At 38.4% G+C, this 25,434-nt stretch overlaps 2 protein-coding genes across 4 annotated transcripts; both read right to left on the bottom strand.

The window, feature by feature from the left end:
• Positions 1-7,199: 7,199 nt before the first annotated feature.
• Positions 7,200-9,504, bottom strand: bsx (brain-specific homeobox). The gene is made up of 3 exons (XM_030438652.1): positions 9,143-9,504; positions 8,305-8,495; positions 7,200-7,831 (listed from the first exon to the last, which is right to left on the bottom strand). Exons 1-3 carry the CDS (start codon positions 9,384-9,386, stop codon positions 7,589-7,591), a joined length of 678 nt encoding a protein of 225 aa, XP_030294512.1. The 5' UTR covers positions 9,387-9,504; the 3' UTR covers positions 7,200-7,588.
• Positions 9,505-13,174: 3,670 nt separating this feature from the next.
• On the bottom strand, positions 13,175-18,462 carry lim2.1 (lens intrinsic membrane protein 2.1). Of its 3 annotated transcripts, none has more exons than XR_003986468.1 (5): positions 18,302-18,444; positions 16,742-16,923; positions 14,677-14,782; positions 14,164-14,298; positions 13,175-13,399 (listed from the first exon to the last, which is right to left on the bottom strand). XR_003986468.1 is itself a non-coding variant. In XM_030438472.1 (5 exons), the coding sequence occupies exons 2-5, from the start codon at positions 16,914-16,916 to the stop codon at positions 13,338-13,340; spliced, it is 522 nt and encodes a 173-aa protein (XP_030294332.1). In that variant the 5' UTR covers positions 16,917-16,923; positions 18,302-18,444; the 3' UTR covers positions 13,175-13,337. The 3 variants fall into 3 exon arrangements, 2 of the variants coding, with proteins under 2 accessions (XP_030294332.1, XP_030294333.1); XM_030438472.1 differs by having other exon boundaries at positions 14,633-14,782; XM_030438473.1 differs by having other exon boundaries at positions 13,189-13,399; positions 14,633-14,782; positions 18,368-18,462.
• Between the last annotated feature and the right edge of the window lie 6,972 nt (positions 18,463-25,434).

The following is a 25,434-nucleotide window of genomic DNA, read 5'->3' as shown; positions in this document are numbered from 1 at the left end:
TCTGTCTCTGTCTGTCCCTCTGTCTGTCTCTGTCCCTCTGTCTCTGTCTGTCTATCTGTCTCTGTCTGTCCCTCTGTCTCTGTCTCTGTGTCTGTCCCTCTGTCTATCTGTCTCTGTCCCTCTGTCTCTGTGTCTGTCCCTCTGTCTCCGTCCCTCTGTCTCTGTGTCTGTCCCTCTGTCTGTCTGTATCCTTACCTTGTGTCTGTCTATCCGTCTGCCTACAACCCCCCAGGGCCTCCACTGGTATGTGGGACTGATATGTTGGACCATGTTTGTGTGAATCACGGCTAATGTGGTCTGAAGGCATGTTTAAAATGTACTAAACCAATGTTTAAGCTCATTCATACTGTTAAATAAATGTGGTGCCATGTGTTTTTACATTACTGTTCTGGCTTGGGCATGTTTAAGATGCATCAATGTGCAACATAGTTCTTCTTATATCAAGATTTTTATGAACCGGTTATTATCGTCTGACATTTGCCTCATTTTACAGTCCCACACCACCTTTGTCTGTCTCTCTCTTCTTTTTTTTCTCTGTATACAACCATGCCTGTTTCTGTCCCTCTGTCTCTGTCTGTCCCTCTGTATGTCTCTGTCCCTCTGTCTCTGTCTGTCTATCTGTCTCTGTCTGTCCCTCTGTCTCTGTCTCTGTGTCTGTCCCTCTGTCTATCTGTCTCTGTACCTCTGTCTCTGTGTCTGTCCCTCTGTCTCCGTCTCTCTGTCTCTGTGTCTGTCCCTCTGTCTGTCTGTATCCTTACCTTGTGTCTGTCTATCCGTCTGCCTACAACCCCCCAGGGCCTTCACTGGTATGTGAGACTGATATGTTGGACCATGTTTGTGTGAATCACGGCTAATAGGGTCTGAAGGCATGTTTAAAATGTACTAAACCAATGTTTAAGCTCATTCATATGGTTAAATAAATGTTTGAGATTCAAGAATTCAGTGTGATGTTTGAGATAACATGGAAACTTGAAATCATTAGTCAAGATAACTTATACATGTAAATTGAAACAAATCTGGAATTTAAATCCACTTAACTTGAAATGGCAAGTTGTATAAATGTAGTTAAGTTATTTGAACTTGAAACTGCGAGTTACAATAATGCAGAAATGTGTGTTTGTACAACTAGGTAATGAAAGTTTTCTCACATTGATAATGCAAAATAATCAATTATTTTAACTCACACTATCAAGTTGAAACAACAAGTGATTAAAAGTTTGGCCAACTTCATAACGTGATAAACAATGTTAAGACAACTTTAACATTCTAGTTAAATCAACTTTATTAAATTTAATTTCTGAGTTGAAACAAAGATAAATGTCAAGTTGAGTTAAAGCGAAACTCTCGCCAAAAAGCAACCGAGGCTTTATTTGGGATTGAATATGAGTCAAACCTTCGTGTAAAAGCATAATTACGACGAAAGAGGCACTTTTAAGATTTACCGTAGTTAAGGTTTTGGGCACGTTAATTTTGAACGGGAGAGCTAGGGGCATGACACGCTAGCATCAAAATCGCTATTTTTAGAACACTAAGAAGGCTCGACACAACATGAAACTTTGCTCATAAGCATCACTAGGGTCTCTACTCATGAACACGAGCATTGAGAACATTGTTTGTGTACACAGAGTTTATGAAAAAGAAGGTTTTTGAACTAGCTGTAGCAGCTAACGTAAGTAGTTCAAAAACCTTCTTTTTCATAAACTCTGTGTACACAAACAATGACTCATCATAAAACAACTTCAGTCCTTGCCTGATTTCTTGTGTGAAAGACCAATATAATAAAATCTATGTCAGTGTAAGAATATGCTATATTAAGAATATGTTCACGGCTTTACCTTGCTGTCAGGGAGACTTTTCTGCCAGAAAACTTAAGTTAAATCACTTTTTAAAATCACTCTATCTCTAGAGTCCACTGACAATTATCATTTCACCTCACAGAGCACAGGAGCTGCTGGACTACTGCTGCCTCAGAACAAAGGCTTTCAAACACCTAAGTCACAAAACAACACAAATATACAGATCAAGGCAGCAGTAGATTAGCAACTCCTGTGTTCTGTGAGGTAAAATTAGTGTTTTGGCAAGGATTTTGGTGTGGCTGAGATTGTAAAGAATGAGCAACAAAACTATAAAGACATAAGTTAGCAACACAAATTGAAGAATATTTAGAGAGAGATGCTATTGCAAAAACTTCTAAAACATTTACATTAGTCCAATTTATTTAAGGGCTTACCTACTGTGTACCTGAAGAAGATACAAAGCTATGTATGGGGAGGTGAACTGCTCCTCCGACTAAATATGATGGTCTTCTGAAGAAACAAGAAATATGAAAGAACACAGATAGTTCATTTATGAAAGTATCAAGATGAGAGGTGCTAATACAAATAACCATTTATTCTTTTCACTTCAACAAATTGTTTTAAAATGTGTCAAGATTGTTCAGATAGAGCTGTCATGATCCTACAATTTAACATTTTAATACAATATTAGTATAAAATAACATTTTATTAAAGAATTACAATTAAAAATCGCCATCGTTTTGATAGACAGCTGGATGTCTGTTTAAACACAGAAAAGAGAGATACAAGGAGACAAAATAAATAACTGTGCTCCATGAAATCGATTGTACCTTTATGAACTTTCTCATATCCCGTCTTTCACATAAGGAATCAGGCAGGTACTACAGCAGGTGCTTCAAACTCAACCGTAACTTTTAACCAACATGTGGACGACATGACTGCCACACACACGGGCAGGCTTAATGTCTCTTGCTGGCTACATTTTGAACACCAAGGCACTAAATTTCAAACAAGTGGTTTGAGACAGAATAGTTCGAATTAATATAACTTTACCGCCAAGCGCCAATAGCCCACACATTTCTGTTTCCACTGCCTGTTTAACTGTTTGAACAATAACGTTGACCTACCGGTAAACGAGCGTGACACGAGGACGACATTTTTGTTACGAAAAGCCAGTAAAATGAGTAGAAACCGCATGCATGTCAAAAATAAAGACTTACATTTGTTCTCTTAGATTAGCTTAATTTGAGACCGCGTGGTAAGGCCATGTGTAGCTAGTAAAGCCTAATGGTGGACAAAGAGCAATACTTTTGCATTAACCTAGATAGTAAACATGCTCATTTAGGTAAAATCTACCTTAAAACAATGCGAATTATTACTTGTTGCGTGTAGCTTTTTATCCCCGAGGATAACCTTCACTCTTCTCTTCTCAAAGACTCCAGCAGCAGCAGGGCAGCGTCGGTCACGGCTCGAGTGAGGAGCTCGCTCGCCAGTTACTGATGTGGGCGTGTCCTGTCGTTTCACTTTCCACATAAACCCATTAATATATATATATATGCATATATATATATATATATATATATATATATATATATATATATATATATATATATATATATATATATATATATTAATGTATGCTATATGCTGAAAAAGCAATTTCTTATGAAGTTCCATATGATCTATTTTATGATTTAGAATATTAAGTTACCAAAATATACATACTTTTAAATCATGTGAAAATTAAATAAACACAAAAAGAAAAGCTAATTAATGTATTGGAAGAAATATACTTTTTAAATTTAAGAAATATAGACAGCACCACTGAAGGACTATTTACATCGTTCAAAGGCATTAATAGAATTTTAACTGACATACTAGCAGGAAAGACAGCTGTAAAATAACACCTGAACAGGCCTAACGTTAACTTTCCAAATGTCCCTGATGAGCAAGTTAACACTCTGCTCCAACAACGGTTACTACGATGCATTAAATTATTAATTTCCTCTCGCTTCATCACATTGACGTTACTGTACCTGTATCTTCTTCACGTTTTCTTCCTCTTCTTTCCTTCTTTTCCTTCACTGGGCGCCGGATGGTTTCAGTCTTTTGGACATTGTTATTCCGCTACAGTATCAGTAAATCTCTCTAATAGTCTTAGGATCTCAGTCCGGTCAGATTCAGGCAGCTGGCCTCTCGACCCGCCCCCCTCACAGAGGACAGGTACAGTGCAACGATCCAGGAACCCAGAAAAAGGCCTCTCAGTTATTTAATAGTCTTTCTTATGACGTTATGTTGCTAATAATATTTCGAAATGATGGTAGTAATGGCTCTGGTAATATATATATATATATATATATATATGTATATATATCTATATCTATATCTATATCTATATAGATATATATATATATAATTTTATTTTATTTTTTTAATCTTTATTTTTATTTTTTTTCTCACCCCGTTTTCGGCGCCCCCCGTGGATGACGGCGCCCCTAACATTTGCCTATACTGCCTATGTTCAGGGCCGGCTCTGTAGACAGATGTAACATAAACAGTGTCACTCAGACTTTGTGTTATTGCCAAGGAAGAGACAAATAACACTGAAGATTATAATATACTGAAGTTGTTGTAGTAGGCTATGTTATCAGTGACATTGAGCAATCATAGAATCACCAACAGCACGGTGTCTTATGGTAGAGACACGTAATTATTGAATTGTTACTTAGGCACATGGCCAGTTTGTCTCCTCTTATCGCATTACTGTTAATCTATAATAATCTAAACACTCTTTGCTGTGAGTGTGATCCACTCTATTTCTCTGGTTAACAGTGAAGGAAATCCTGTTCGAATGATGGATGACACTTTAAAGCACACCTGATTTGGTTGTAGTCCTACATTTGTAGCCATGATCTTATAGTAGAAACTCCTCCCCAACACAAAACACTCTCAAGCAGCTCATTTTACTAATTGAACCCTCAGATCATTATCAAAGCACGATTTACCTCTGTGCAATATTTTAATTAGATTATAGTCTCTATTTAACCCATCATAGACTCTTTGAAGCTCTGTGTTTTTAGTGTTAAAGTCCTCAGATGCACGGCTGGAAACAAATGACAGAGCCCTTTTTGATTTAATGAGAAACCCTGCCTATCCAGACTGAGTCTCTTTGCATCTTTTTTAGGTCCCACCTACTCATTTTTTGCCATTGAAATCCAGTTAATTGAAGGAGTCTTTCACCACTATACATGAAGGGGGGCAAATTAGCATCCCTTTCTGCCCATTGGGAAGCTAAGGCAGACGTGGATGCTTTGATGTGAAAAGCACACTTTCAGTAGGCGGCAAGCTTCCTGAAAATGAGCTGATGGCCATGCTATTAGGCCCAAATGCAGATGCGTCCATGTGTTGCAAAAAGCTTAATCTTTTAATTGATCACCTTCTGCATGGCCTATTCTCCACATAGGTTTTCTCTCCGCTGCCTGTTAATCAGAATCACATTTTGATGATGACATGATTTACTTTTTAAAAGGAAACAGGAAAGGACTGCCAATCCAGTGGGAAGAGTAAGAGAGGACTGCATTGTGCAAATGGCTGTTGAGAGATGCTGTTTGTGCTAAGACAATTTAATACATGGATTAAGAGCTGTTTCAAAATTCTGAAATGTGAGTAGTTCTTACAAACGTTTTTAGAAAATGTTCTGAAATGAATAATTAATTAATACTTAACTACCCCGCATGCCTCCATTGTTAAAATAAATGAAAAAAACAAACAAACAAAAAAACAAGCTCTCTTATTAATCTGCTTTTATAGCCGTACAGCAATGTTGTCTATGGACCTGAGGGGACCCGAGAAGTGAATTAGTGATGCTCAATATGACAACTGTTCACCAAGACTATTTAAAGACTTTTTTTAAAATTAGATATTCTACAGCATGGACTAGTATTAAATTAATTAATTGAAGAAATGCAAAACTCTATTGGGATATTGGCAATACTTCACTGTTGCTTTAAGTTCCAGCTCCAATTTTACCAAATGACACAACAGAAGAAAAATAATGGGCTCATTTCTCCAGAATACTCACTGACAGTAAAATGCCAAAAGATATTTTGTTGTTGTTATTTTATTACATTCTTTTCAAGAACAATGTTCAGAATTTTTTTTCAAAGTGAAAAATATATAAAATGTGTAAGAAAGATGTCCTCATTTTTGCAACACTGAATATGGACTATTGAGTTTTTTTTCAGAAAAAATACCCAATATTTCCATGACCATATTCTGCACCAAACATAGTGAACATATCAAAGATACTTGGTGGTAAAAAATAATATGACAAAGAAGATGCATTAAATATTTACTTTGAGGCTATTATTTCTTGCTAATGCTTTTAGATGAAAACAATGTTTTTGTGTCAATTACATTCTTTCAAACGATTTCAGCAGACTGGTGTTGACTATATTACCAGTTGTCATAACTGATTTTCTATAGAGCATCCAAGTCGTTCTAGTAAACCCTCAACACTGTGAAAGACAAAATTGTGTGCATGTCCATGTGCTGCACCTTTAAGTATTCTTAGCGTTGCACTGATGCAAACATTAACACATATTAGAAAATTCTGCGTTTGATGGTCATATTTGTTCTCTCATTTTCTCTCTCTCTCGCTCAGTATAAAATTCAGTTTCCCCCAAAAAACTGTCAAGGCCCTTCTCTTTGTCGAAGTGTCGCAACGTCCTAATTTGTAGTGAATTTAATTATTAATCAACCTTTGTTTATGTAGAATGAAATATCAACATATATCAAGAATACATAAAAATTATGATATTTACGAACAGACTGGTGTAAACGTTTGGCACCTACCGACTATTGGTAATGTCTCTCTGTCTGTTTTATACGTTTGTGTTTGCTGTCTTAAAAATCAGCGGGCTCCAAGCCATCATGCAGGAAACCCAATAGAGAACACGCAGCCTCGAATTCAGAACTGTGCTCCATGCTGTGGAGACTGGCTCCTCGGGTCTAACAGAGCAAACGGAGCCGAGAACCGAGTCATTATTTATATACTATATGTACAGACAATGATATAAATGCCAGTCATTGAAGCAGTGTCTTAGATCAAAACTTGATTTACAAAACTGCCACCAATATGGGCACACTGCAAATAAAATATCACAAGTAGACAAATCGGAAAAAAGGATACAAAAAAGTAGCATGAAAGTTAAAAGTGCAGAAGGATGGGGTAGTATCATGTGTCTATGTTACAAAGACACACACACACACACACACACACACACACACATTTATATATATATATACATATATATATATATATATATATATATATATATATATATATATATATATATATATATATATATATATATATATATATATATATATATAGGAGCCAGTCTTCTTTGTTGTCGGATATATATATATAACAAAGAAGACACAAGTGCGGCATTTCAAAACAAACAAATGTCTAGAACTTTTAGTAGGCTAATACTACTACTACTACTACTACTAATGATAATAATAATAATAATAATAGCGTGATATATTTGTCTCGCCAGACATCCGGTGAAAATTCTCAGGAAAAGGGGCAATTGTAAAATATATATATATATATAAAGAGAAAAAAAATTAAAAGGTATCGGCTCACTGCTTGTTTGAATAAATATTTACATTATATTGTGTAACCCAGCCGCCCTTATTTTCAACTATATTTGCGCTGGAAGCAACAGAAAATGCGTAGTATATACAGTGCATTTACAGTGTGATTAAAGTCACTCTGCAGCCTACTATAGTAGATGATCCTGGGAGCATATGTCATCCTCTATATCCACATCGTCGTCGTTCTCATCCAGCATGTACGAGTCCGGCTCCTGTCCGTGTTTCAGTTCCTCCGAGCTCTTATCATTCAGTTCGCTCTCGCTGGAGTTGTCTGCGGATCTCTCCAGCTCCCCAGGAGTCTTCCGCTCGTCCTGCGCTTTCCTCAGCTGCTTCTTGTGCTTCATGCGTCGGTTCTGGAACCACGTTTTTACCTGCACAGGGCAAAGTCGAATTACAAAGAGAATCCTAAAATTATCTCTCCTAAAAAAATCACTCAGTATAAAACCAATACATATATATATTTTTTAGGTTATTTAAAAAGCACAAACAGAAATAAGAGGTTTATCAAATACATTAAATTTGCTGGATATTTAGTACCAAATTGACCTGTAGACTACATTTTATACACAAATAGATGAAATACCAGCTATTCCCTCAATGTATTTTATTCATGTATTAAATACTTAATTCAGCATTGGAAGCATGTGTGAAATAACCAAAATGTATAGCCACATTTAATGGCTTTAATATTTAATATTTTTGTGTTGCTTTTTTTCGTCTGTTTGTTTTTATAATGTGTTTGATCACTACTTTCCTTTTGGCTATAACTGAAAATAAAATAAACATGAAGCACTACATCACCCGTCCTGCTTTAACTGTAACCGGTGCTTATAGCTGCGTGTACCTGCGTCTCGGAGAGACTGAGCGCCGTGGCTAGCTCCACTCTCTCCGGTGTGGACAGATACCGCTGGATCTCAAACCTCTTCTCCAGGCCGGACAGCTGCGAGTCGGAGAAAACAGTCCGGGCCTTCCTGCGTCTGCAGTGCTTCCCCGGCAACTCTGCGTGGTGCTGGAACAACGCCGGCATCTGCATCCCTGCAGGTGACAAAAGAGATTTAAAAATGGTAATTTCCCGAACAAAAATCAAAACCTTAACAGACAAATAAAACTCTTAAAATGTCACAGCAACTAAGTTCCCTGTTACTGAAATAATATTTTGGGCGATTTATATTTTGATGATGACTGTTATCGACATGATTTTTACGTAAAGACAGTGTCACAGTTTAGCTCGAATATTATAGAAAATTTACAGCAGAAACAATTACCTTCTTAAAGTTGAAAAAAACAACACACGTACATTTTATTTTAACCAAGACAACGATTCATAGTTTGATGAAGCAAATGAGAACGGCAGCTTATTTTAAGGCGTTTTCCTATGAGGCTCAACCATAACTCCTTTGACTTTTCATTCATTTTTCCGGCATTTTGTAGTAAGCTATGTGAGATGAATCATTTCGACCCGCCTGCCACTGAAAATTATGTTACCATATTCATTCATGTAATACATGGTTATTAAATCCATAGATTAGTTAGTAATGACAATGTCTGTCTATGTTTATTTATATATGTTTTAAAATATAGCGTTTACGGCTCACAGACGTAGGCATAATAGCCTACTTTGTACCTCTAACACAAGTTTCCTTAGGCGTGTACCTCCTCCTCACACTCTCTCCTGGTCTTACCAGATGTGAAGAAGTATTGGTGATGCTCTGGCTTGTGTAGAGGATGGTGCGGGTGTGGCGCGAGTATTGGGGTTGGCATCAGTGGATATCCATACTCAAGGATGGGCATCCGGGAGGCCAGAGTGCTACAGAAGGGCGAGGGAATCACCTCTCTCAGCGGCTTGGGTTTGTGCAATAAGATGTCCTCAATGAAAAACGACGTCGACCTCTGCGTGGTCGCCGCAGACGCGTAGTTCATGCTCATGATGCTAGTTTAGGTTTGTGATTTTCCTGCCTTTAAAGCTGCATCAGCATTTGCCTGTTCGCCCCCAAGTCTCCCAGGTTTAAATGCAGCCTCTGTGTGATCAGTGAATGACACTTCGTCGAGCATTACATAGATATCAGTGGGAGGCCACATCTCCGACAAGTACTTATTCACGGAGAATAGCGGATCGGGGAAACTGATTACGCATCAACCAATTGGAGCTGTGTATGGGCGGTGGGGAGATGCGGGGAGGGGGGGTGATTGGCTGAGACGTATTGGAGGCAGGTGAAACAAAGCTCACAGATACCAGCGATGCAGCGCACCTGTAACCGCATCCCTGACAATCTTCACAGAGAATCACCACTCCTTGCGGTGCTTATGTGGTCGCCGGGTTTGCGCGCATTGAATGGCCTCACGGCAGAACCATTCTTCATTTAGTTTAGTCAGTAAAATACAGTTTTCCAACAACATTGCGATTAAACGTTCAGTTCCTCAGTTCTGAATACAAAGGAGGGCTTACTACTATCATGCTGTCATGGGATGTAACCCATGGAGGTGCAGTGAGCTGCTCATTAAGTGTTTAACAGTGAACTGCGCTGGGCTGTAGTTAGTTTGTGGAGCCGGGAGTTGGCCATGGTGCTGAAGAAATACGTATTTTGGTAGGCCTGTTTCTTTTTTTTTTTTTTTTTTTTTTACTTGTTTTGTATTACTTGGAGAGACATTTAAAACTGCGGATCTTTGCCTATTGTTGACAGGATGTTTGAAACTGTAATTAACGTTGTCTATAGAAAACAATTTTATTGTAGTCCTTGAAAATTCGTACAGTAGTTCATAATTGGTCTTCAGCCTCAGCAGTGAATCAAATGTGGCTTTGCCCTATAGAAATATTCTAGCTTTTGACTTGTGACAGATCTGTTATCGATCTGGCTGATATTCAGCATTTTTCCGATTATCAATATGAGTGTTTTCTGTTTGTCTTTTGTCCAGCTCCCGATCAAACGAATTAATTTAAAGATGCTCTACTTTGGCTTTGATACAGCATCCGTTCTGACACAATGTCCTTCCCTCAAAGTGGTAACACTCACAAGTAATACCCTATTAACACTGAATATAATGATAACAACAACAACAACAACAACAACAACAATACTACTACTACTACTACTACTACTACTACTACTAATAATAATAATAATAATAATAATAATAATAATAATAATAATAATAACAGTAATAATCTGCAAAGTAAAAGTTTTTATTGCAAACGTATCGGTCTATCAGTTCCAAATATCAGTTATCAGTCTCCGTCATTATTAATAATGGGTATAGGTGTCAAATCTGAAATAACCATAGCCGACCCTTACTTTTGTCAGTGCGCAACATGACAGTGAGTTTATTTCATTTGGCTTTACCGTGTTGTATACTCTACCGCACATGGCATTTGTATATCATACATATTTCTGTGCATTTCAGCCAGTCTAAAACATGTTTTTGTTTCTTGCTCCTCAGTGATTTTGTGTACCATTCGGATAGTTATCGTATATTATAATGATTCTCTATAAATAAACACTGATTAAATAAATGATGGACTTTGACACAAAACTTTAGATTGACGTATCTGGAAACTTGAACATGCGACCGCATAGGGTTTATAATTGTCCATGAAATTCACTCGGATAAGTTCAGCACTCTTCCCTCGTGTAGTTTTTGATCAACTAATGCAGCCCGTGTCACAGGAGGATTGTTCTGCTGCAGGTCTGTCTAGTAATTCCGAGTAAATTGGCTGTAATTGTCAGTATTAAAATCTGGGAGAGTACAAGTGCCGCTCCTGTGCCCATTTGCGAAAGAAAGCGGTGCGCTGTAATTTGTTGATATGGTGTTGTCATCACATTTCCAATCAGGCCGCTTAATGTGAAAGTGTCTTAATGTAGGCAGAATTCACGCTGCAATGCTATTAGGCAATTAAGGGAGATGTCAGAGCGGAAGTTGTAATCCTTGGGCTGGAGGACAGGATTTCCATTTGATCAAATGTGGGGACAACAAATTAATTACTGGGAATCAGTTACGCTGGAAAATCGCTGTTCTGCTGCATTAGTTTGCACAGCTCTACCTGAAGACGACTCCATTATAACTCCACCCATGAATAAAGCTTCTGTAATATGTGCACAATCCTATATAAAAAAAAAAACATTCTTAACCTTCTCATTTGGTAAGCATGGCCGTAGCAAGCTACAAGGTCATCGAGGTCCAGACCTCGATAATCATTTCCTAAATATCAAAATAAAAAACTGTATATTCAGGAGTTGAAACGTCTGGTCAGCCCTTTAAGTGTCTGTGTGGCAGCTCTACCTTTAAGTTTATGCTATTTCATAAATTCATGCACAATACATTAAGAATTGGTCAGCTAATCCCAGGTCTGCTGGCGCTCTGTTATTCTACACACTGCGATTTGGGACATCTGGATTAGATCTAACAAAGTTTAAGGACACTATAACATGTTGACAATCTTTATATTTATTTGTATTTGTATTCATTTGATATTTTAATAATATTTTGTTCACACTTGATGGATCCAAATGGGAAAATTGTCCTGATGTACTAAATGTGGCATTTTATCTAACCAGGAGATAATGATTTGTCATTTCATCACAAATAAATACAGATGTCTCTTTACCTTTACACATAGAAGATCTGTGGTTAAAATAATCAGATCAGTCAGAGCCACACCAAATAAAGACAGTATTTCTTAAATTACTAGTCAGAAATACATACACTTTTATGTATCGTTTCTGTATGCAAGTTGAAGAAAATAAAAGAGTTTTTAAAGACAGGGCCGAAGCAGATGGAGGTAACCCTGCTGCACCTGGCTGTGCGTCAATCCCTTTTATGGAGCGCACCAGGATAACAAGTTGCTTTTAGGAGAAAATTAGAAAGTAAATGAAACAAATGGTGATGAAATCGCCTTAAAGATCAATTCTTGAGGCGCGGCTAAGCGGCTTTTTGTGGCCATTTCATTAAGTAAAATTTTGAGTCGGTCCAGGCAGTGCGTCACTCCATTAAGTGGCACGTTTGGGTAAGAGGGCTTCAGTAGTGTATTGGTAATACTTTTTAAAGCTGCTGTGCTGAGGATAGTGAACGATAGATCCAGTGAATAATGGGATGTAGCTCCTCTTCATTACTTTATTAGTTTGCTAATCCACCTTAAGTATGTTCACATTTTGGGGCTTACAGAAATAATTGTACAGACCAGTGGTACACAGTATGTCTACATCATAGGTCCTTTATGGTCCGTTCTATTCTATAGTATTTCTAAAATACATAGATAATAGAAATTGTTTACGATAGGAAAAAAGTAACATAATGATGGTTTATTGTATTAAGTAGCTTCAGTTGTCTTCAGTAAGGTTTTTTTTTCCAATACTCATCTAAAACCTATTTACACCAATAGCAAACACGTTTTTCAATGCACCCTCTAGAATGGTGGGGTAAAAGGTTTAATTAGTCCACTGCGTTGTAATACCGGACAAGCGGGGTTTTCACGGGCATACATGCTTATATATATGCTTATATATAAGCTTTTGCTTTGTGTGATTTCTATGTATTAGCCCACAGTTTCTGAAAATGTACTTTTTGTTGTACTTTTTATATACATCAAATTAGACAAAATAACAAACTATCACCATTACCAAACGTTACCAGACAACGCTAGAAACATTTTCGCCAGATAAAGTAAGTAGGAGTTAACATGCTCAGTGTCTGTCGATGAAAATTAAGAGTAAAAAATCACCCTGTTTATCACTTCATCTTTTATTGAAATCATTAAAACTTTGATCGTTCATGCTGCAGAGGTCAGCTCTGCCTCCATGTTGATGGTGAGAGTCTACACACTGCCTCAGTGCCGCTCTCATGATCATAATCCATGGCTTATTTCTGGATGATGGTTGGTGTCTTCTAATGCGGGTTAGCGCTCCTGGGGCATTCATGCATCCGATAGGCACACAAATAGAATATACCTGAAAAAAACAAAGAGGTTGGATCTGTGTTTACCATTATCAAATTTAGATTAGGCTACATAATTTTACATGAATCCCTTTACGTAAAAGGTGAAGTATTGTGGGGAGTCTATGCATATGTTTAAACCCATGAAACATGTGCAGCTTTATATTTGGTGCTGTTTTATGTGTGATCTGTGACATTTCAATTCTATAGCTACATTACAGTGGTGGTCAATTGCTATTTTTGGGCCCTAATCAGTTATTGAACATATTTCATCAGACATCACTAATTGAATTGAGTTCTTTGAATTCTCTGTACATCAATCTATAGAGCAGCTTTAAGGTAATTCACATTATACATGTGCTGTTAATTTGCATCCAATGAATTCATTCATATTTTGAAAAAATAGAAATACCTGTACATCACAGTCTTTCTGCTTTTCATCACTACTTATTAATTATCATAATAACACTTCTTTGTATTGTGATATGTTCCCTAACATCATGGTACTTTCACCATATGGATGCTGCTTCCCTCAATTTTCATATTCAGTATAGTGAAAAGCCTGCTGAACAGCAGGTACTGCACAGCATGGGGGAGGATTCAGAGATGAGCCCTTACTACAAGCATCATTTACTGATAATGTCACATCATTGATCCAGCTGCTTTATTATCGGTTAACCAATATATGGATTGACTCTGTTCTGCTGAAATTGAGTTATATCTTGTAATTTTACACTATCTCTGGAAAAGAGAGGAAAGCTACTGAAGATTGGCTTACCTGAAAAGAAGGTGAGCACCACTGATACCCAGCCAATGATATAGGACCAGGAGAACCTCCAGTTTCCATAGCGTTTCCCATAGTAGTTAATAGTCACACCAGTGTACACTGCCATTGCTAGAAACACTAAAAAGCCTGAGCAAGAAAAAATTGAATATTGAAATGTAAAGAAAATATTTCTGAAAATTGTACAAATGGGCAACCATTACTGCTGACTGCTCATAGAAGAAGCTCTAATATTCAGTCAGAAAATCACTTAAGTTGAATTGAATTAATGGAAAAAGATCAAAAAAATATGTAATGAAAATATTTGTTCCTTATTTCAGTTGTGACCGTAGATTCACTCTTAGTTACAGAATAACACCAAATTGTTTTGATAATCCTGAACAAAGGCCTGTAGGAATAAACAAATGCAAATTACAGCTCAAACCAATGCAGCAAAGTACAGAAACAGTCCAGTTGAACTTACATGAAATGAAAAACAATATGCCTGCAGCAAAGGTTTTGTCAAACCTGTCAAAGGAGGAGTAATGGATGAAGGCCATAATGCCAATGATGATGCCAATGAAACAGGCCAAAAGAGATAGGATCATGAGGGCACGGGTGGCATCCAAGTGTGCTGTGGACAAGACCAAAGGTCAATAGGTACATTGCCGGGGTCATTGCGAGTCAACAGAGGTGAATGTTCTTGCTTGAATGATTGTGACCCTGTTCAAGCCTTATTAAAAAGACAATATGAGTAAGAATGGTATAAATGAGAAAAATAGATCAAATCATAAATTCCATTGAATTTCCAGTGGAAATTCTAAATCTATCAATCAAATCTTTAACAGATGCGGTTGAAAAATAATATACTGTACTATAAGATAAAATGGCACATGCAGTTTTGGAGACAGAGGCAATCTTGCAAGAAGCAACATAATGTTGAAATTGGCATTTTGTGTGATTTGGTGCCCCCCATGGTTTCTGACTGCAACAGCACTGTCGTAAATATAAATCCTGGGTCTGTAATAATTTGTCAGGTGTTAGTTAATGTAGGTGTCACCAACAACCAAAACTCATTACATTATAATAATGTTATGTCTTGAAAACTTGAATCTTGAAGTAAATATGTATGCAACCCTGTGATCCTCCCCTCTCACTGAAGTTACATAGCGCATAAACAAGCGATGGTGGCCGAAGTTGCTGAGACAGAAGCCCTTTTTAGATAGAAAAGGTGGCACATTTGCTCCAAGGTAAGGGCGGCACATTGTCTTTCTAAAACGGAGGCGTAATATTCCTCTTTTTCCAAAAGCCGCCACTGGGGTAGGCGTAAACATGTGACGTGACGTGAAGCGCGAAGTTGGGCTGTGAACGGTGACAACAAATGTGTCTTAAAAATAAGAGCTTGCACCCCATTGGAGTTTAGAACTGGGTTCTTGGCGGGGGGCTTTTAATTTGAAAGTAGCAACCCCATAGCTTGCCGCTACAACAACAAGCTGACACAACCAAACAGCTACAGAAACCGAGGAGACACTAGCATCTCCTGGATCTCAGCGGCTGTCCAGTTGCTCATCTAATGTCCGTGGATGAAGTGATGGACTGACTGCTGTGATCAGCTGTTTCTTGGTTTTAAAACTCTCCGGCTGTTGGTTGCATAACAGTGCAGGTTATTGACACCTCCGCCAATCTTACGCAGGGGCCGGCACATTGGCGCCTCGGATTTAGATAGCAGGCAAGGCGGAAATAAGTGTACCCTCCAAGGCGGCATATCGGTGGACCAAAACAGCGCCCCAATTTGCCGCCCTCTGTCTAAAACCGCGGACCTAGCCGCCAAAAGGACGGGCAAATTAGCAGCTTGCTGCCCTGTCTAAAAATGGCTAGTGACTATTCACCCTATTAAAAGACAATGTTCTATCAAAATAATTTTGAAGCTGTTATTTTAAGGTATACAATTACATTATGTTGCTTTAACTGAAACTCAATAAGAGGAACCAACAATCTTTAGATTATCTACCTCGGCTTTGCACACTGTGTTTTTAACTCTAAAAACAAACTAACAAACAAAAAGAAATAACTAAACTGCAGAGTCAGGTATCACAGCTGTTTTTTCCTATTAGAGAAAAAAACCACGATCTCGACAGGTTTTACAGATCAGTAAATATATTCAGTACTTATTTTTTGTAATATGTTTGTGACAATCACACATTTACTGTAACATTAGGCTATGATCCCGTGAGAAAGGCAAAGAGCAAGAGAAACCTTACCTAATATTATGAAGCTTATAAGCCCAAGCTACTAACAGAAAAATGTGGTCTTGGTACACTACTGCTCCCTTTCAGTCTGACTACATAGGAGAACAAGTCAGTCCAGCTGCAGTCCAACATCAAATTAACTACATGGAGCTGTGCAGATGCTGAGCTTGTTTACTAGCCTCCTGAACATTTGAGGTAGTTACTGCGATCTTAAACACACCCTCTGAGCTTTACCTCAGCCAATTAACTGATTTCTGCTAAGGAACAGCTCAACCTTTTTGTTGAGCTAACTGTAAGTTAGTAGTTCCCCAGTCATCTATATGAACTCTCCTCGTTACACTTACCAATGCTATCGTTGTGTGGGAAACATTTCCCTGGCATACAGTAGCGCCACAGGCCCTGGTGCATGTAGTTGCTGGACTGCCGATACTGCATCCAGTAATCGGTTGCTGTGGAAACTATCAGGAGGATGTTCCCCACTCCTGCACAAAACAACCCTCCACCCATAAAGCTGTACATCCTGCACCTGCAGACACACACATACAGAGGAACATAAGGTCACTTAGCATCAGTGGTCAGTGACAGTGCCCCCTCCTCTCTCCACCTTACACACACACACTTCAGGAAGAGAGGGTCTAAGTGTGAGTAATTGTGTTGTAATGAACATATTATTTCCACTAGATTGAACTGTGGGGTCGCCTGTGTGTGTACGCTCCACTTTGTTCTCTAGGAGATCAGTCCCTGAAGATGGGCTTTACATACAGCTCCACCCCCAACACACGCACGCACGCACGCACGCACGCACACACGCTCGCACGCATGCACAAACACAGGTTTGTCCAGCCTCTATCCATGCTTTGATACTTGATATATCTATTGCTCATTGTTTCAACTGGATACAATTTCCTGCAGCCATCGTCTCTTTCTCATAGAGAACTGTCATGGATTTCTTTTTGGGGGTGGGGGGGTGGGTGGTAGATAGATATATCTTGTTATGTCTGAAACCTGAACGGGATGCTCGTTGAAGAGCATTCATTCAAGAGCTCTGTATTACTGGATCACATTTCCCTCTTAGCATCCTCTCTTGCAAGCTCCAGCAGCTGTCTTAATCTAACGCAGCGAACAATTTAAATCCATTTGATCCCCAGCATGTTAGTTGTCTCAGACTGTCAATAAAGAACATTTTAATAATTCTATTTAATGATCAGTCAGCCAATTGGATTTAATGCTTTCTTGCGGTCATTTTCTTCTAAGTAAGGATAAAACCCCCTGAAACAAGCAGTTATATTTCATTTTCTTTTCATTCAGACAGTGGCCTTGTTTGTGACAGGCATGGACCCCGTGGCTGACTGTTGCCTCTCAATCACAATCACATCACTCAACCTTTTCCACTCCAATTTTTCAACTCCCACCACAAATGTCTTACTGACAAGCACCTGAGAAAATTGACCTATCAAGATGAAGAGAAATGCTGTGTATGTCTGTCATATAATCATTTCCCTGATATATGTATCAATGAGATGATGATGAAATCCTCCTCACTTTCAGTATATATATGTGTGGTATATACATATATGTCAGTTTAGAATAAGGCTTGCATTTCTCCATCTCAAAGGGTTTTAATGCCTTTTCAATCGCCATCACCACACAGGTGACTAATTGCCTGCAGAGTTAAAAGGTATGTCTCTGTGGGACTTGAGACTGTTACATACAAAGATAGTTTAAAAGAAAATATAGTGAGAAGAAATTGGTAATATTTTCACAACATTTGCTGTTGAGTGCCCAGAGCCGGTGCTTTGACACCACATGGGCAAAAAATCTAACAAAGAAATGAAAACAAGCAAAAAGATAAACAACTATGTGAACAAACAGTTATCGGTAAAAAATAATCAACATTATCCTACCTTAATCAACCCCTTTTATGAAGATGTTTATGAAGACAGGGTGTTCTGACAAAATAAAACACGAACCTCTGGTGCCAAGACAGGCCGATTTCCAGCAAGCCAATAGCACTAGCGTTTGACTGGGTGAATAGGGAGAAACTGGGGCTACAGCAAACACATATCTGAGACAATAGGCCAAGTGGACCACCAGCCAATCAGCACCCACCAGTTTTGTGGTTTGGGAATCTGCTGAAAAAACAGAAATAGCCAAAGCTTGGCAAGCTGAAGTAATACTGATGACTGCATGGTTTTGATTGAAAGTGGAGGGCTGAATGGGCTTTAGTGAAGAGCAAGTCAGGCATTAGATCAGGATCTTTGGCAGCTCTGCTTCTGAAATTTGTCTTTTTATAAAAGCAAACATTATGTAATGTAATTTAATGTAATGTACTTTATTTATACAGCCCTTTACAACAATCCTTTCGGTGTACCAAAGTGCTTTACAGCAGGTAATAAATAAAAAGAAGAATAAATAAAAACAATTAAAAACAATAAAAACAGTGAGAGCAATAAAATACAGCAAAATCAAATAAGAAATAAGATAAAATAAGATAAAAATAAGATTAAAAAATGTCATCACGCTACTGGGTATTAAAAGCCATCCTAAATAAATAGGTTTTTAGCCTAGATTTGAAGAGGCCCAGGTCAGAAATAAGACGCATCTCGGCAGGGAGCTTATTCCAGAGCCTGGGAGCAGTAACAGAAAAGGCTTGGTCACCCCAGTGTTTATATTTTGACCTGGGCACTTCCAGCAATAGTTGGTTAGTTGACCTCAGAGCTCTACCAGGATTACGGACAGTTAAAAGTTCAGATAAATACGATGGGGCGAGGCCGTTAAGAGCTTTAAAAACAAACATTAAAAGTTTTAAATCAATTCTATAAAGGACAGGAAGCCAATGAAGGGAGTTTAGAACAGGAGTGATGTACACACGTCTGTTAGTGTTGGTTAAAAGACAGGCAGCAGCGTTTTGCACAAGTTAAAGGCGACTAAGAGAAGACTGGGAGACGCCAACATAAAGTGAATTGCAGTAGTCTAGCCTTGAACTTATTAGAGCATGGATAGCTTTCTCAAGGTCGTGACGGCTTAAAAACATTTTAACTTTGGCCAGAAGACATTATGACTATATATATCACCTATCATTATTGTCGAAAAAGTGAGTGAAAATATAGTGAGTATATGTATATATACTCACATATATATATACATACATATATATACACATACATATATTTACATACATATATAGATATATATATATACATACATAGGTATTAGGGGTGTAACGAAAAATCACGGTTCGATACGTACCTCGGTTTTGCGGTCACGGTTCTGTTCATTTTCAGTACAGTATGGGAACAAAATGCAAAACATAAATTTGCTTGTTGTGTATTCAGAACCAACAATTTATTGTAAAATAAAAAATAATAAAATAAAAAAATAGAATACTGTTGTTAAGTGCTGCCTAGTAATAAGTTAATACATTCTGAAAGAAACAAAATGAAATAATGAAATATAAAATAAGCTTTCCAATGAATAAAATATTCTCAAACAAAGACTATATGAAAAATCATAAAAAATAAATTCCTCACAGCTTATTAAAGGCTTTTAACAAAACTTTTTCACAAGTAAAGTGCAGCAATAACAGTTCCAGCATGTCCACATTGAATCCACCCGTGAGTTATTTGTGAGTGCAGGCGTTCATTACGAAGATATAAGGACGAAAATATGCATTTTTGAATGATTTACTGACAGTCCCCTTTTTTTGGACAGGCATCGACACAGTCACATTCACTGTGACTGTGTGCTCTGTAGTGCTCGTTGAACAATGGATGGCAGGTCGCAGCCCCCGGCATCTCTGTGTGGAAAAGCAGTGTTCAAGCCACGTCAAAATGAATATACATATACATGACTTGGATCGATGAGCAGGGCGATCAGAATGTTTTTCCTGGTTAGCAGACATGGCCGAGGACCCCTCTCGAGACAGGATTCTCAAACCACACCTCCAGCACATCTGGGACTGGGACCCTCACCGGTAAAATGAACACCAGTTAAATTGTCACATATATATACACATATACATATATACATACATACATACATGCATACATACATGCCACTCTTGTGTTCCTCTGCTCCCACTCTGCTCTTCTTCTCCTACACTCTCCTGTTGTTTTTTGGATGGCCTGATTTTCCCAGGTGTGTCTCAATCATATGCATTTTACCACACCCTCTTTTCCACAGCCCCTCATCTCCCTCACAGCAGAGAGGAGAGGAAAGGAGCAGTCCAGTCCACTGGCTGCTACATTTTGGATTATTATCATGTTGGAACATCCAACTGCACCCGAGACCCTTCTGCTGACAATTATAGGTTTTCCTGAATAATTTGGAGATAATCCTCCCTCTTCTTTATTATTCCATTTACCTACATTTTTACATTACATACATTCATACACTGATGGTGGGGGCTGTCGTGCAAGGTGCTGACCAGCACATCAGGAGCAGTTTGAGGTTCAGCATCTTGCCCAAGGACACTTCAACATGCAGACCAGGGGAATAGAACCAGCTACTTTCTGATAACAAGACGGTGGCTTGAGCCACAGCCACCCCTTTATTTTACATTCTTTACTGCACCAGATCCACTGGCAACAAAACAGCCCCACATCATAATACTACCAGCACCATGCTTGACATTAAGTATGGTGTTTTTGGGTTAAAGGCCTCACTTTCTCTCCTCCAAACAAATTGCTGCTCAGTTTTTGCTTCATGTGACACTGTTTTCCTGTAGGTGGTTTCTTCTTTGTCCATATGATCAGCAGAAAACTTCAATCAAGCTTTTGTCTTGCACGGCAGCCTCTTAGCTCATGGTGATGTAAATCACACCTGACTGTGGACACTGACACCTGTCTTCTAGCAGCTTCTAATTCATTGCAGGCTTGCTTTTTGGTGTTTTTTGTTTGACTCTTGACCATCCTGACCATTTTCCTCTTAGCAGCAGGTGATAGTTTGTGTTTCCTTCCTGATCGTGGTAGTGACACAACTGTGCCATGTACTTTATACTTACAAACAATTGTTTCCACAGTAGATCTCGGGACCTGTTCAACTTTGAAATGACTTCAGGTGTATTTTTTGACTTGTACAAATCAGTGATGGGGCTCTTTCAGATGAATGCTAAGCTCTTAAGACTTCCCCCTTGTAGTGCTTGTGTTTGAGACTAATGGCTGTATCAAACAAGCCCTATTCAAATGGGCACATAAAAGTCTACCACTATTATCAATCAGAATCACTCAGAACTTTCAGTTTTGGTAAATATATGGACAGATTTGGAGTGTATTCAAGTGTAAACACAAGTGTCCTCGATGATGAATTGAAAATCCAGCATTCATTCTCATCCAGTAGTTACATTGCTGTATGTCAACATTTTCTTGTTGAAATACTTCAAATTTATAGAAATTCCACCTTCACAATTGGTAGCACCGAAGGTAAATGGAGGCAGCAGATGTTTGAACAAGCAGCTCACACCAGCACAGATCCCTCCACTGTGTTCTGACTTCATGTTTCTTTCATTTTGACCATCATCTAGCAGTATTACCTCCTGTTGTACCTCTTTCCAATATCCAGCCAGGCCTCCCTTTGCTTTCTCACACACATACACTCGCGCACGCACACACACACACACACACACACACACACACACACACACACACACACACACACACACACACACACACACACACACCCTGAAGATGAAAGGAGAAGAGTAGTTCCATTACCTGCATTACAGCAAGTTGCTCAGACCAATTGACAACAACAAAATGTCCCAGAAAAAGCATTTTTTTCTCCACGAAATTTGAGTGCTGTACTTACATCTAACTTCATTTTTATAGACCACAGCCTATTTTCTTCCATCTGGAGTGTGGCACCCAGGAGGGCATTTGATATCCTCCCATGCACCATCAAAGTGGACAATATGCCTCTGTGACAGAAGAGCAAATCCGTGTTTTCTTGAATTCATCCAGCTTTTGAGAGATTAATTTTGTTATGGAAAGTCTACATTTATGTGGTATCATTGGTGGGTGAGGAGCTCATGCAGCAATAAGGACGGTAATGTGACGAGAGTAATTACAAAGAGTGTGTGGCTGGCGTGCCTGCATTGTTATTGTAAAGTTACTAAGCTTGGGCACAGCTAATATCCTTCTGCACATGGGCTTGCTCATGTGAACCTGCTGTCTGAGCATGATGATCCACTTTTTGTCTTCATGTTGTAAGCTGTTTAAAAAGCTACGTCTCATTGAGAAACTCATCACTTGAATCTGTAGTTAGAGGATCACAGGCTTTACTGGCTGATGAAATTATAACAAATGGTCTCTGCTTATGCAAGTTGTTAAGGTGATTTCATTGAGCCTGAAAAAGTAAGTACATTGATTCAAGTGCAGTTCTGAGGAACTTTACTTCTGAATTTCCGGTTTATCCTGCCAATATTGTACATTTTATTTTACCACATTTAGCTGACGACTAGATACTTTGGATTTACACGCAACATAAATAGAAATAGGAACAGGATAAATGTATAAACAGATTAAAGACTCTACATACTCAATTATTATGTCTGCTTATAGCTGCTAAGTTTGGGTTTTCATTTGGTCACCCAAAAAATAGATACCTAACAAAAATCATAAAGTTGTATTTTGTTCCACAACAAAATCTATGAGGAGTGTCAATGAAGAACAGTATCTGTGAGGCCACAGCCCTCAGAGGAAGTCAAATCAAGGCAGTCAAGTTCAAATGTCTGTATGGATCATGCTTACATTTTAATGCATCAGTAATTATAATCTACTAATGTGTTCAACATACTGTTAAGAAAAATATTAATAATAATTCTGTACTTTCACTCAAGAGGAATTTTGAAAACAGGACTTGAAGAGTATCTTTACCTTTTGCAATCACTAATGAAAGAAGCAGCAAGGAACCTTTATTTTCTGTTGTTTCTTTGGCGTCTGTGGACAAAAGTGGTATGAGCATCACTGCATCCTGCCTAGAGTCCTTAATCTGACTAGCATGTGCATTTGGTTTGGTAGCAAGTAAAAAAAATCACAACATCATTTTAACACTATTTTTCTTTTTCAAACACAGTTGTTGTTCGTATTTGTGGCTATTTTAGATTAATAACTGTCATATGAAGATGGTGAAACAAAGTAAACTTTGTTTTAAAAAAAGGGCTTCTTTCCACAGACTGTGACACTCCTCAATTAATTCTATGCACTCCGCCACAAGAAACCTTTCTGATTTGATAACTAATCTGCACTGCACAAGTTAAAATCTGACCTGGTAAGAGGCATTAAGAATAACAACATAACTTATTATATTAAATATCTTCTCTCTTTATGTTAGTCATATAAAGGCATTGACATAAAATTGTCTTATAACCAAACTCCTTGTAGTATACTGAAGTAAAGGATCTGAATACATTTTCCACCAATTCATATCTGTCACATCGCCCCAGCTAAGTGTTCCCCTCTTATTTTGCCAGTTTCTGTCCTGTGCTTCCTGTATTTTATTTTGTTTCTCACCATGTTGTCTCTGTTCCAGGTCCATCACCTCCCATCCTTGTGTCCTTCCCTCCTGTGTGATGACCTGCCCCGCCCTGATGTGTTTCACCTGTGTCTCATTGTCTCACCTCCTGTGTGCTTAAGTAGTCTGTCTCCCCCACCTTCTGTGCCAGTTCGTCTTAGATTGTCTAGCGTGCCAGCAATATTTTTCCCTGAGCTCCTAGTGTATTTTCTGGTTTTTGACCCTTTGCTAGTGGTGCAACGGATCATCATTGATCCGTGATCCGTTCAGATCAATATCTTCGGTTTGGCACACACGTGATCCGCGGATTGATTTATGAAATGAAGTAGTGCGCATGTTCAATCCACACACTTGTGAAGTGCAGCGTGGTCATGGCAAGCAGAGGAATGGAGGAGCTTGAATGCCCTGTGTCATTTAAATCCCCTGTATGGGAGCATTTTGGCTTCCCTGTCAAATATAATGATGAAGGAAAGAGGTTAGTAGATAAAACCTTGACGTGTGTTGGCACTGTGGCACAAGAAAGCCATATGACAGCCTCCCAAGAGTACCCATCTGCAGTCAAGGTGGCCGACAAGGGCGCCGCCATATATCCAATCCATACCGGAAGTCTCAACTGGAAGTTAGTTAATCGCCGAGCTAAAACCAAAATAAAAGCTGGCATATATCCAATCAATACCGGAAGTCTGAAGCGGATACTGGTTATTCGCCGAGCTAAAACCAGAATAAAAGCATAAAAAATACGTACGCCTACACCATAGACTGTATGGTTTACACATAACATAATACTATGCATTTTGTGCAGTTACATGTTTATCGTAACGGTATAATTGTTTAGTTAATTGTCTCGCCACGACTTTACTCACAAGTTAGTTAGAAGCCTATAATAATCACTAAATTATAATGTTATCATTTCATGGATTTAGCTTCAATATCAAAGTTATGAATACAAATGTGAATATTATGTTTGTGTGGTGATGGCAGGGGGCTTCACACACACACACACACACAATAGGTCTGAAGAATAACTAAGATTAAATAAACTGAATTCTCAAATTAAATAGAGAATTAATAAAACGGTCACAACAAATGTCATACTATCACATTAGTATATGATAAATATAATTTTTTTTTATCAATTAATTTGTTTCATCAATTTACAATTAATATTGATTGTAAATATTAATATTACAGTTATTAAACGTGAATACAATGTTTGTGTGTGTGTAAGGAGTGTAAGGACTATTGCCCAGATATTATACAGGATCTTGTTTGCAGGAAGCTGGCATACTCTCCCTGTCTTTCCTGTACATGGCCCAGCCTGCCCACCAGAGGATGCCTTCATTAAACACAGTACAGACTACCCACACATTGTTTGCTCAAAAGCATAGTAGAGAAGCTTAGCTAAAAGACATCAGTCCTGCTGGTTGTTTCCTCACCTACCAGGGATCTTCAGGGATGATAGGGGCATCATGAGCAACACAGTGGCCCCAGACAAGTGTGATGCAACAGAACAGGGAGTTCCTGGGTC

This window comes from Sparus aurata, chromosome 13 (assembly GCF_900880675.1).
Source record: "Sparus aurata chromosome 13, fSpaAur1.1, whole genome shotgun sequence".
Classification (NCBI taxonomy): Eukaryota; Metazoa; Chordata; class Actinopteri; order Spariformes; family Sparidae; genus Sparus; species Sparus aurata.
This window is presented reverse-complemented; position numbering and strand designations above follow the sequence as displayed.

What these genes read in the sequence shown, in the direction of transcription:
- lim2.1 (XM_030438473.1), bottom strand. Translation starts at nt 16,916, where the DNA reads ATGTACAGCTTTATGGGTGGAGGGTTGTTTTGTGCAGGAGTGGGGAAC. An exon ending in CATATTGTTTTTCATTTCAT is followed by an intron (nt 14,299 to 14,632) that starts GTAAGTTCAACT and finishes TTTCTTGCTCAG; the next exon opens with GCTTTTTAGTGTTTCTAGCA. An exon ending in GGTGCTCACCTTCTTTTCAG is followed by an intron (nt 13,400 to 14,163) that starts GTAAGCCAATCT and finishes TGTTTTTTTCAG; the next exon opens with GTATATTCTATTTGTGTGCC.
- bsx (XM_030438652.1), bottom strand. Translation starts at nt 9,386, where the DNA reads ATGAGCATGAACTACGCGTCTGCGGCGACCACGCAGAGGTCGACGTCG. An exon ending in CCAATACTTCTTCACATCTG is followed by an intron (nt 8,496 to 9,142) that starts GTAAGACCAGGA and finishes TGTCACCTGCAG; the next exon opens with GGATGCAGATGCCGGCGTTG. An exon ending in TCAGTCTCTCCGAGACGCAG is followed by an intron (nt 7,832 to 8,304) that starts GTACACGCAGCT and finishes TGCCCTGTGCAG; the next exon opens with GTAAAAACGTGGTTCCAGAA.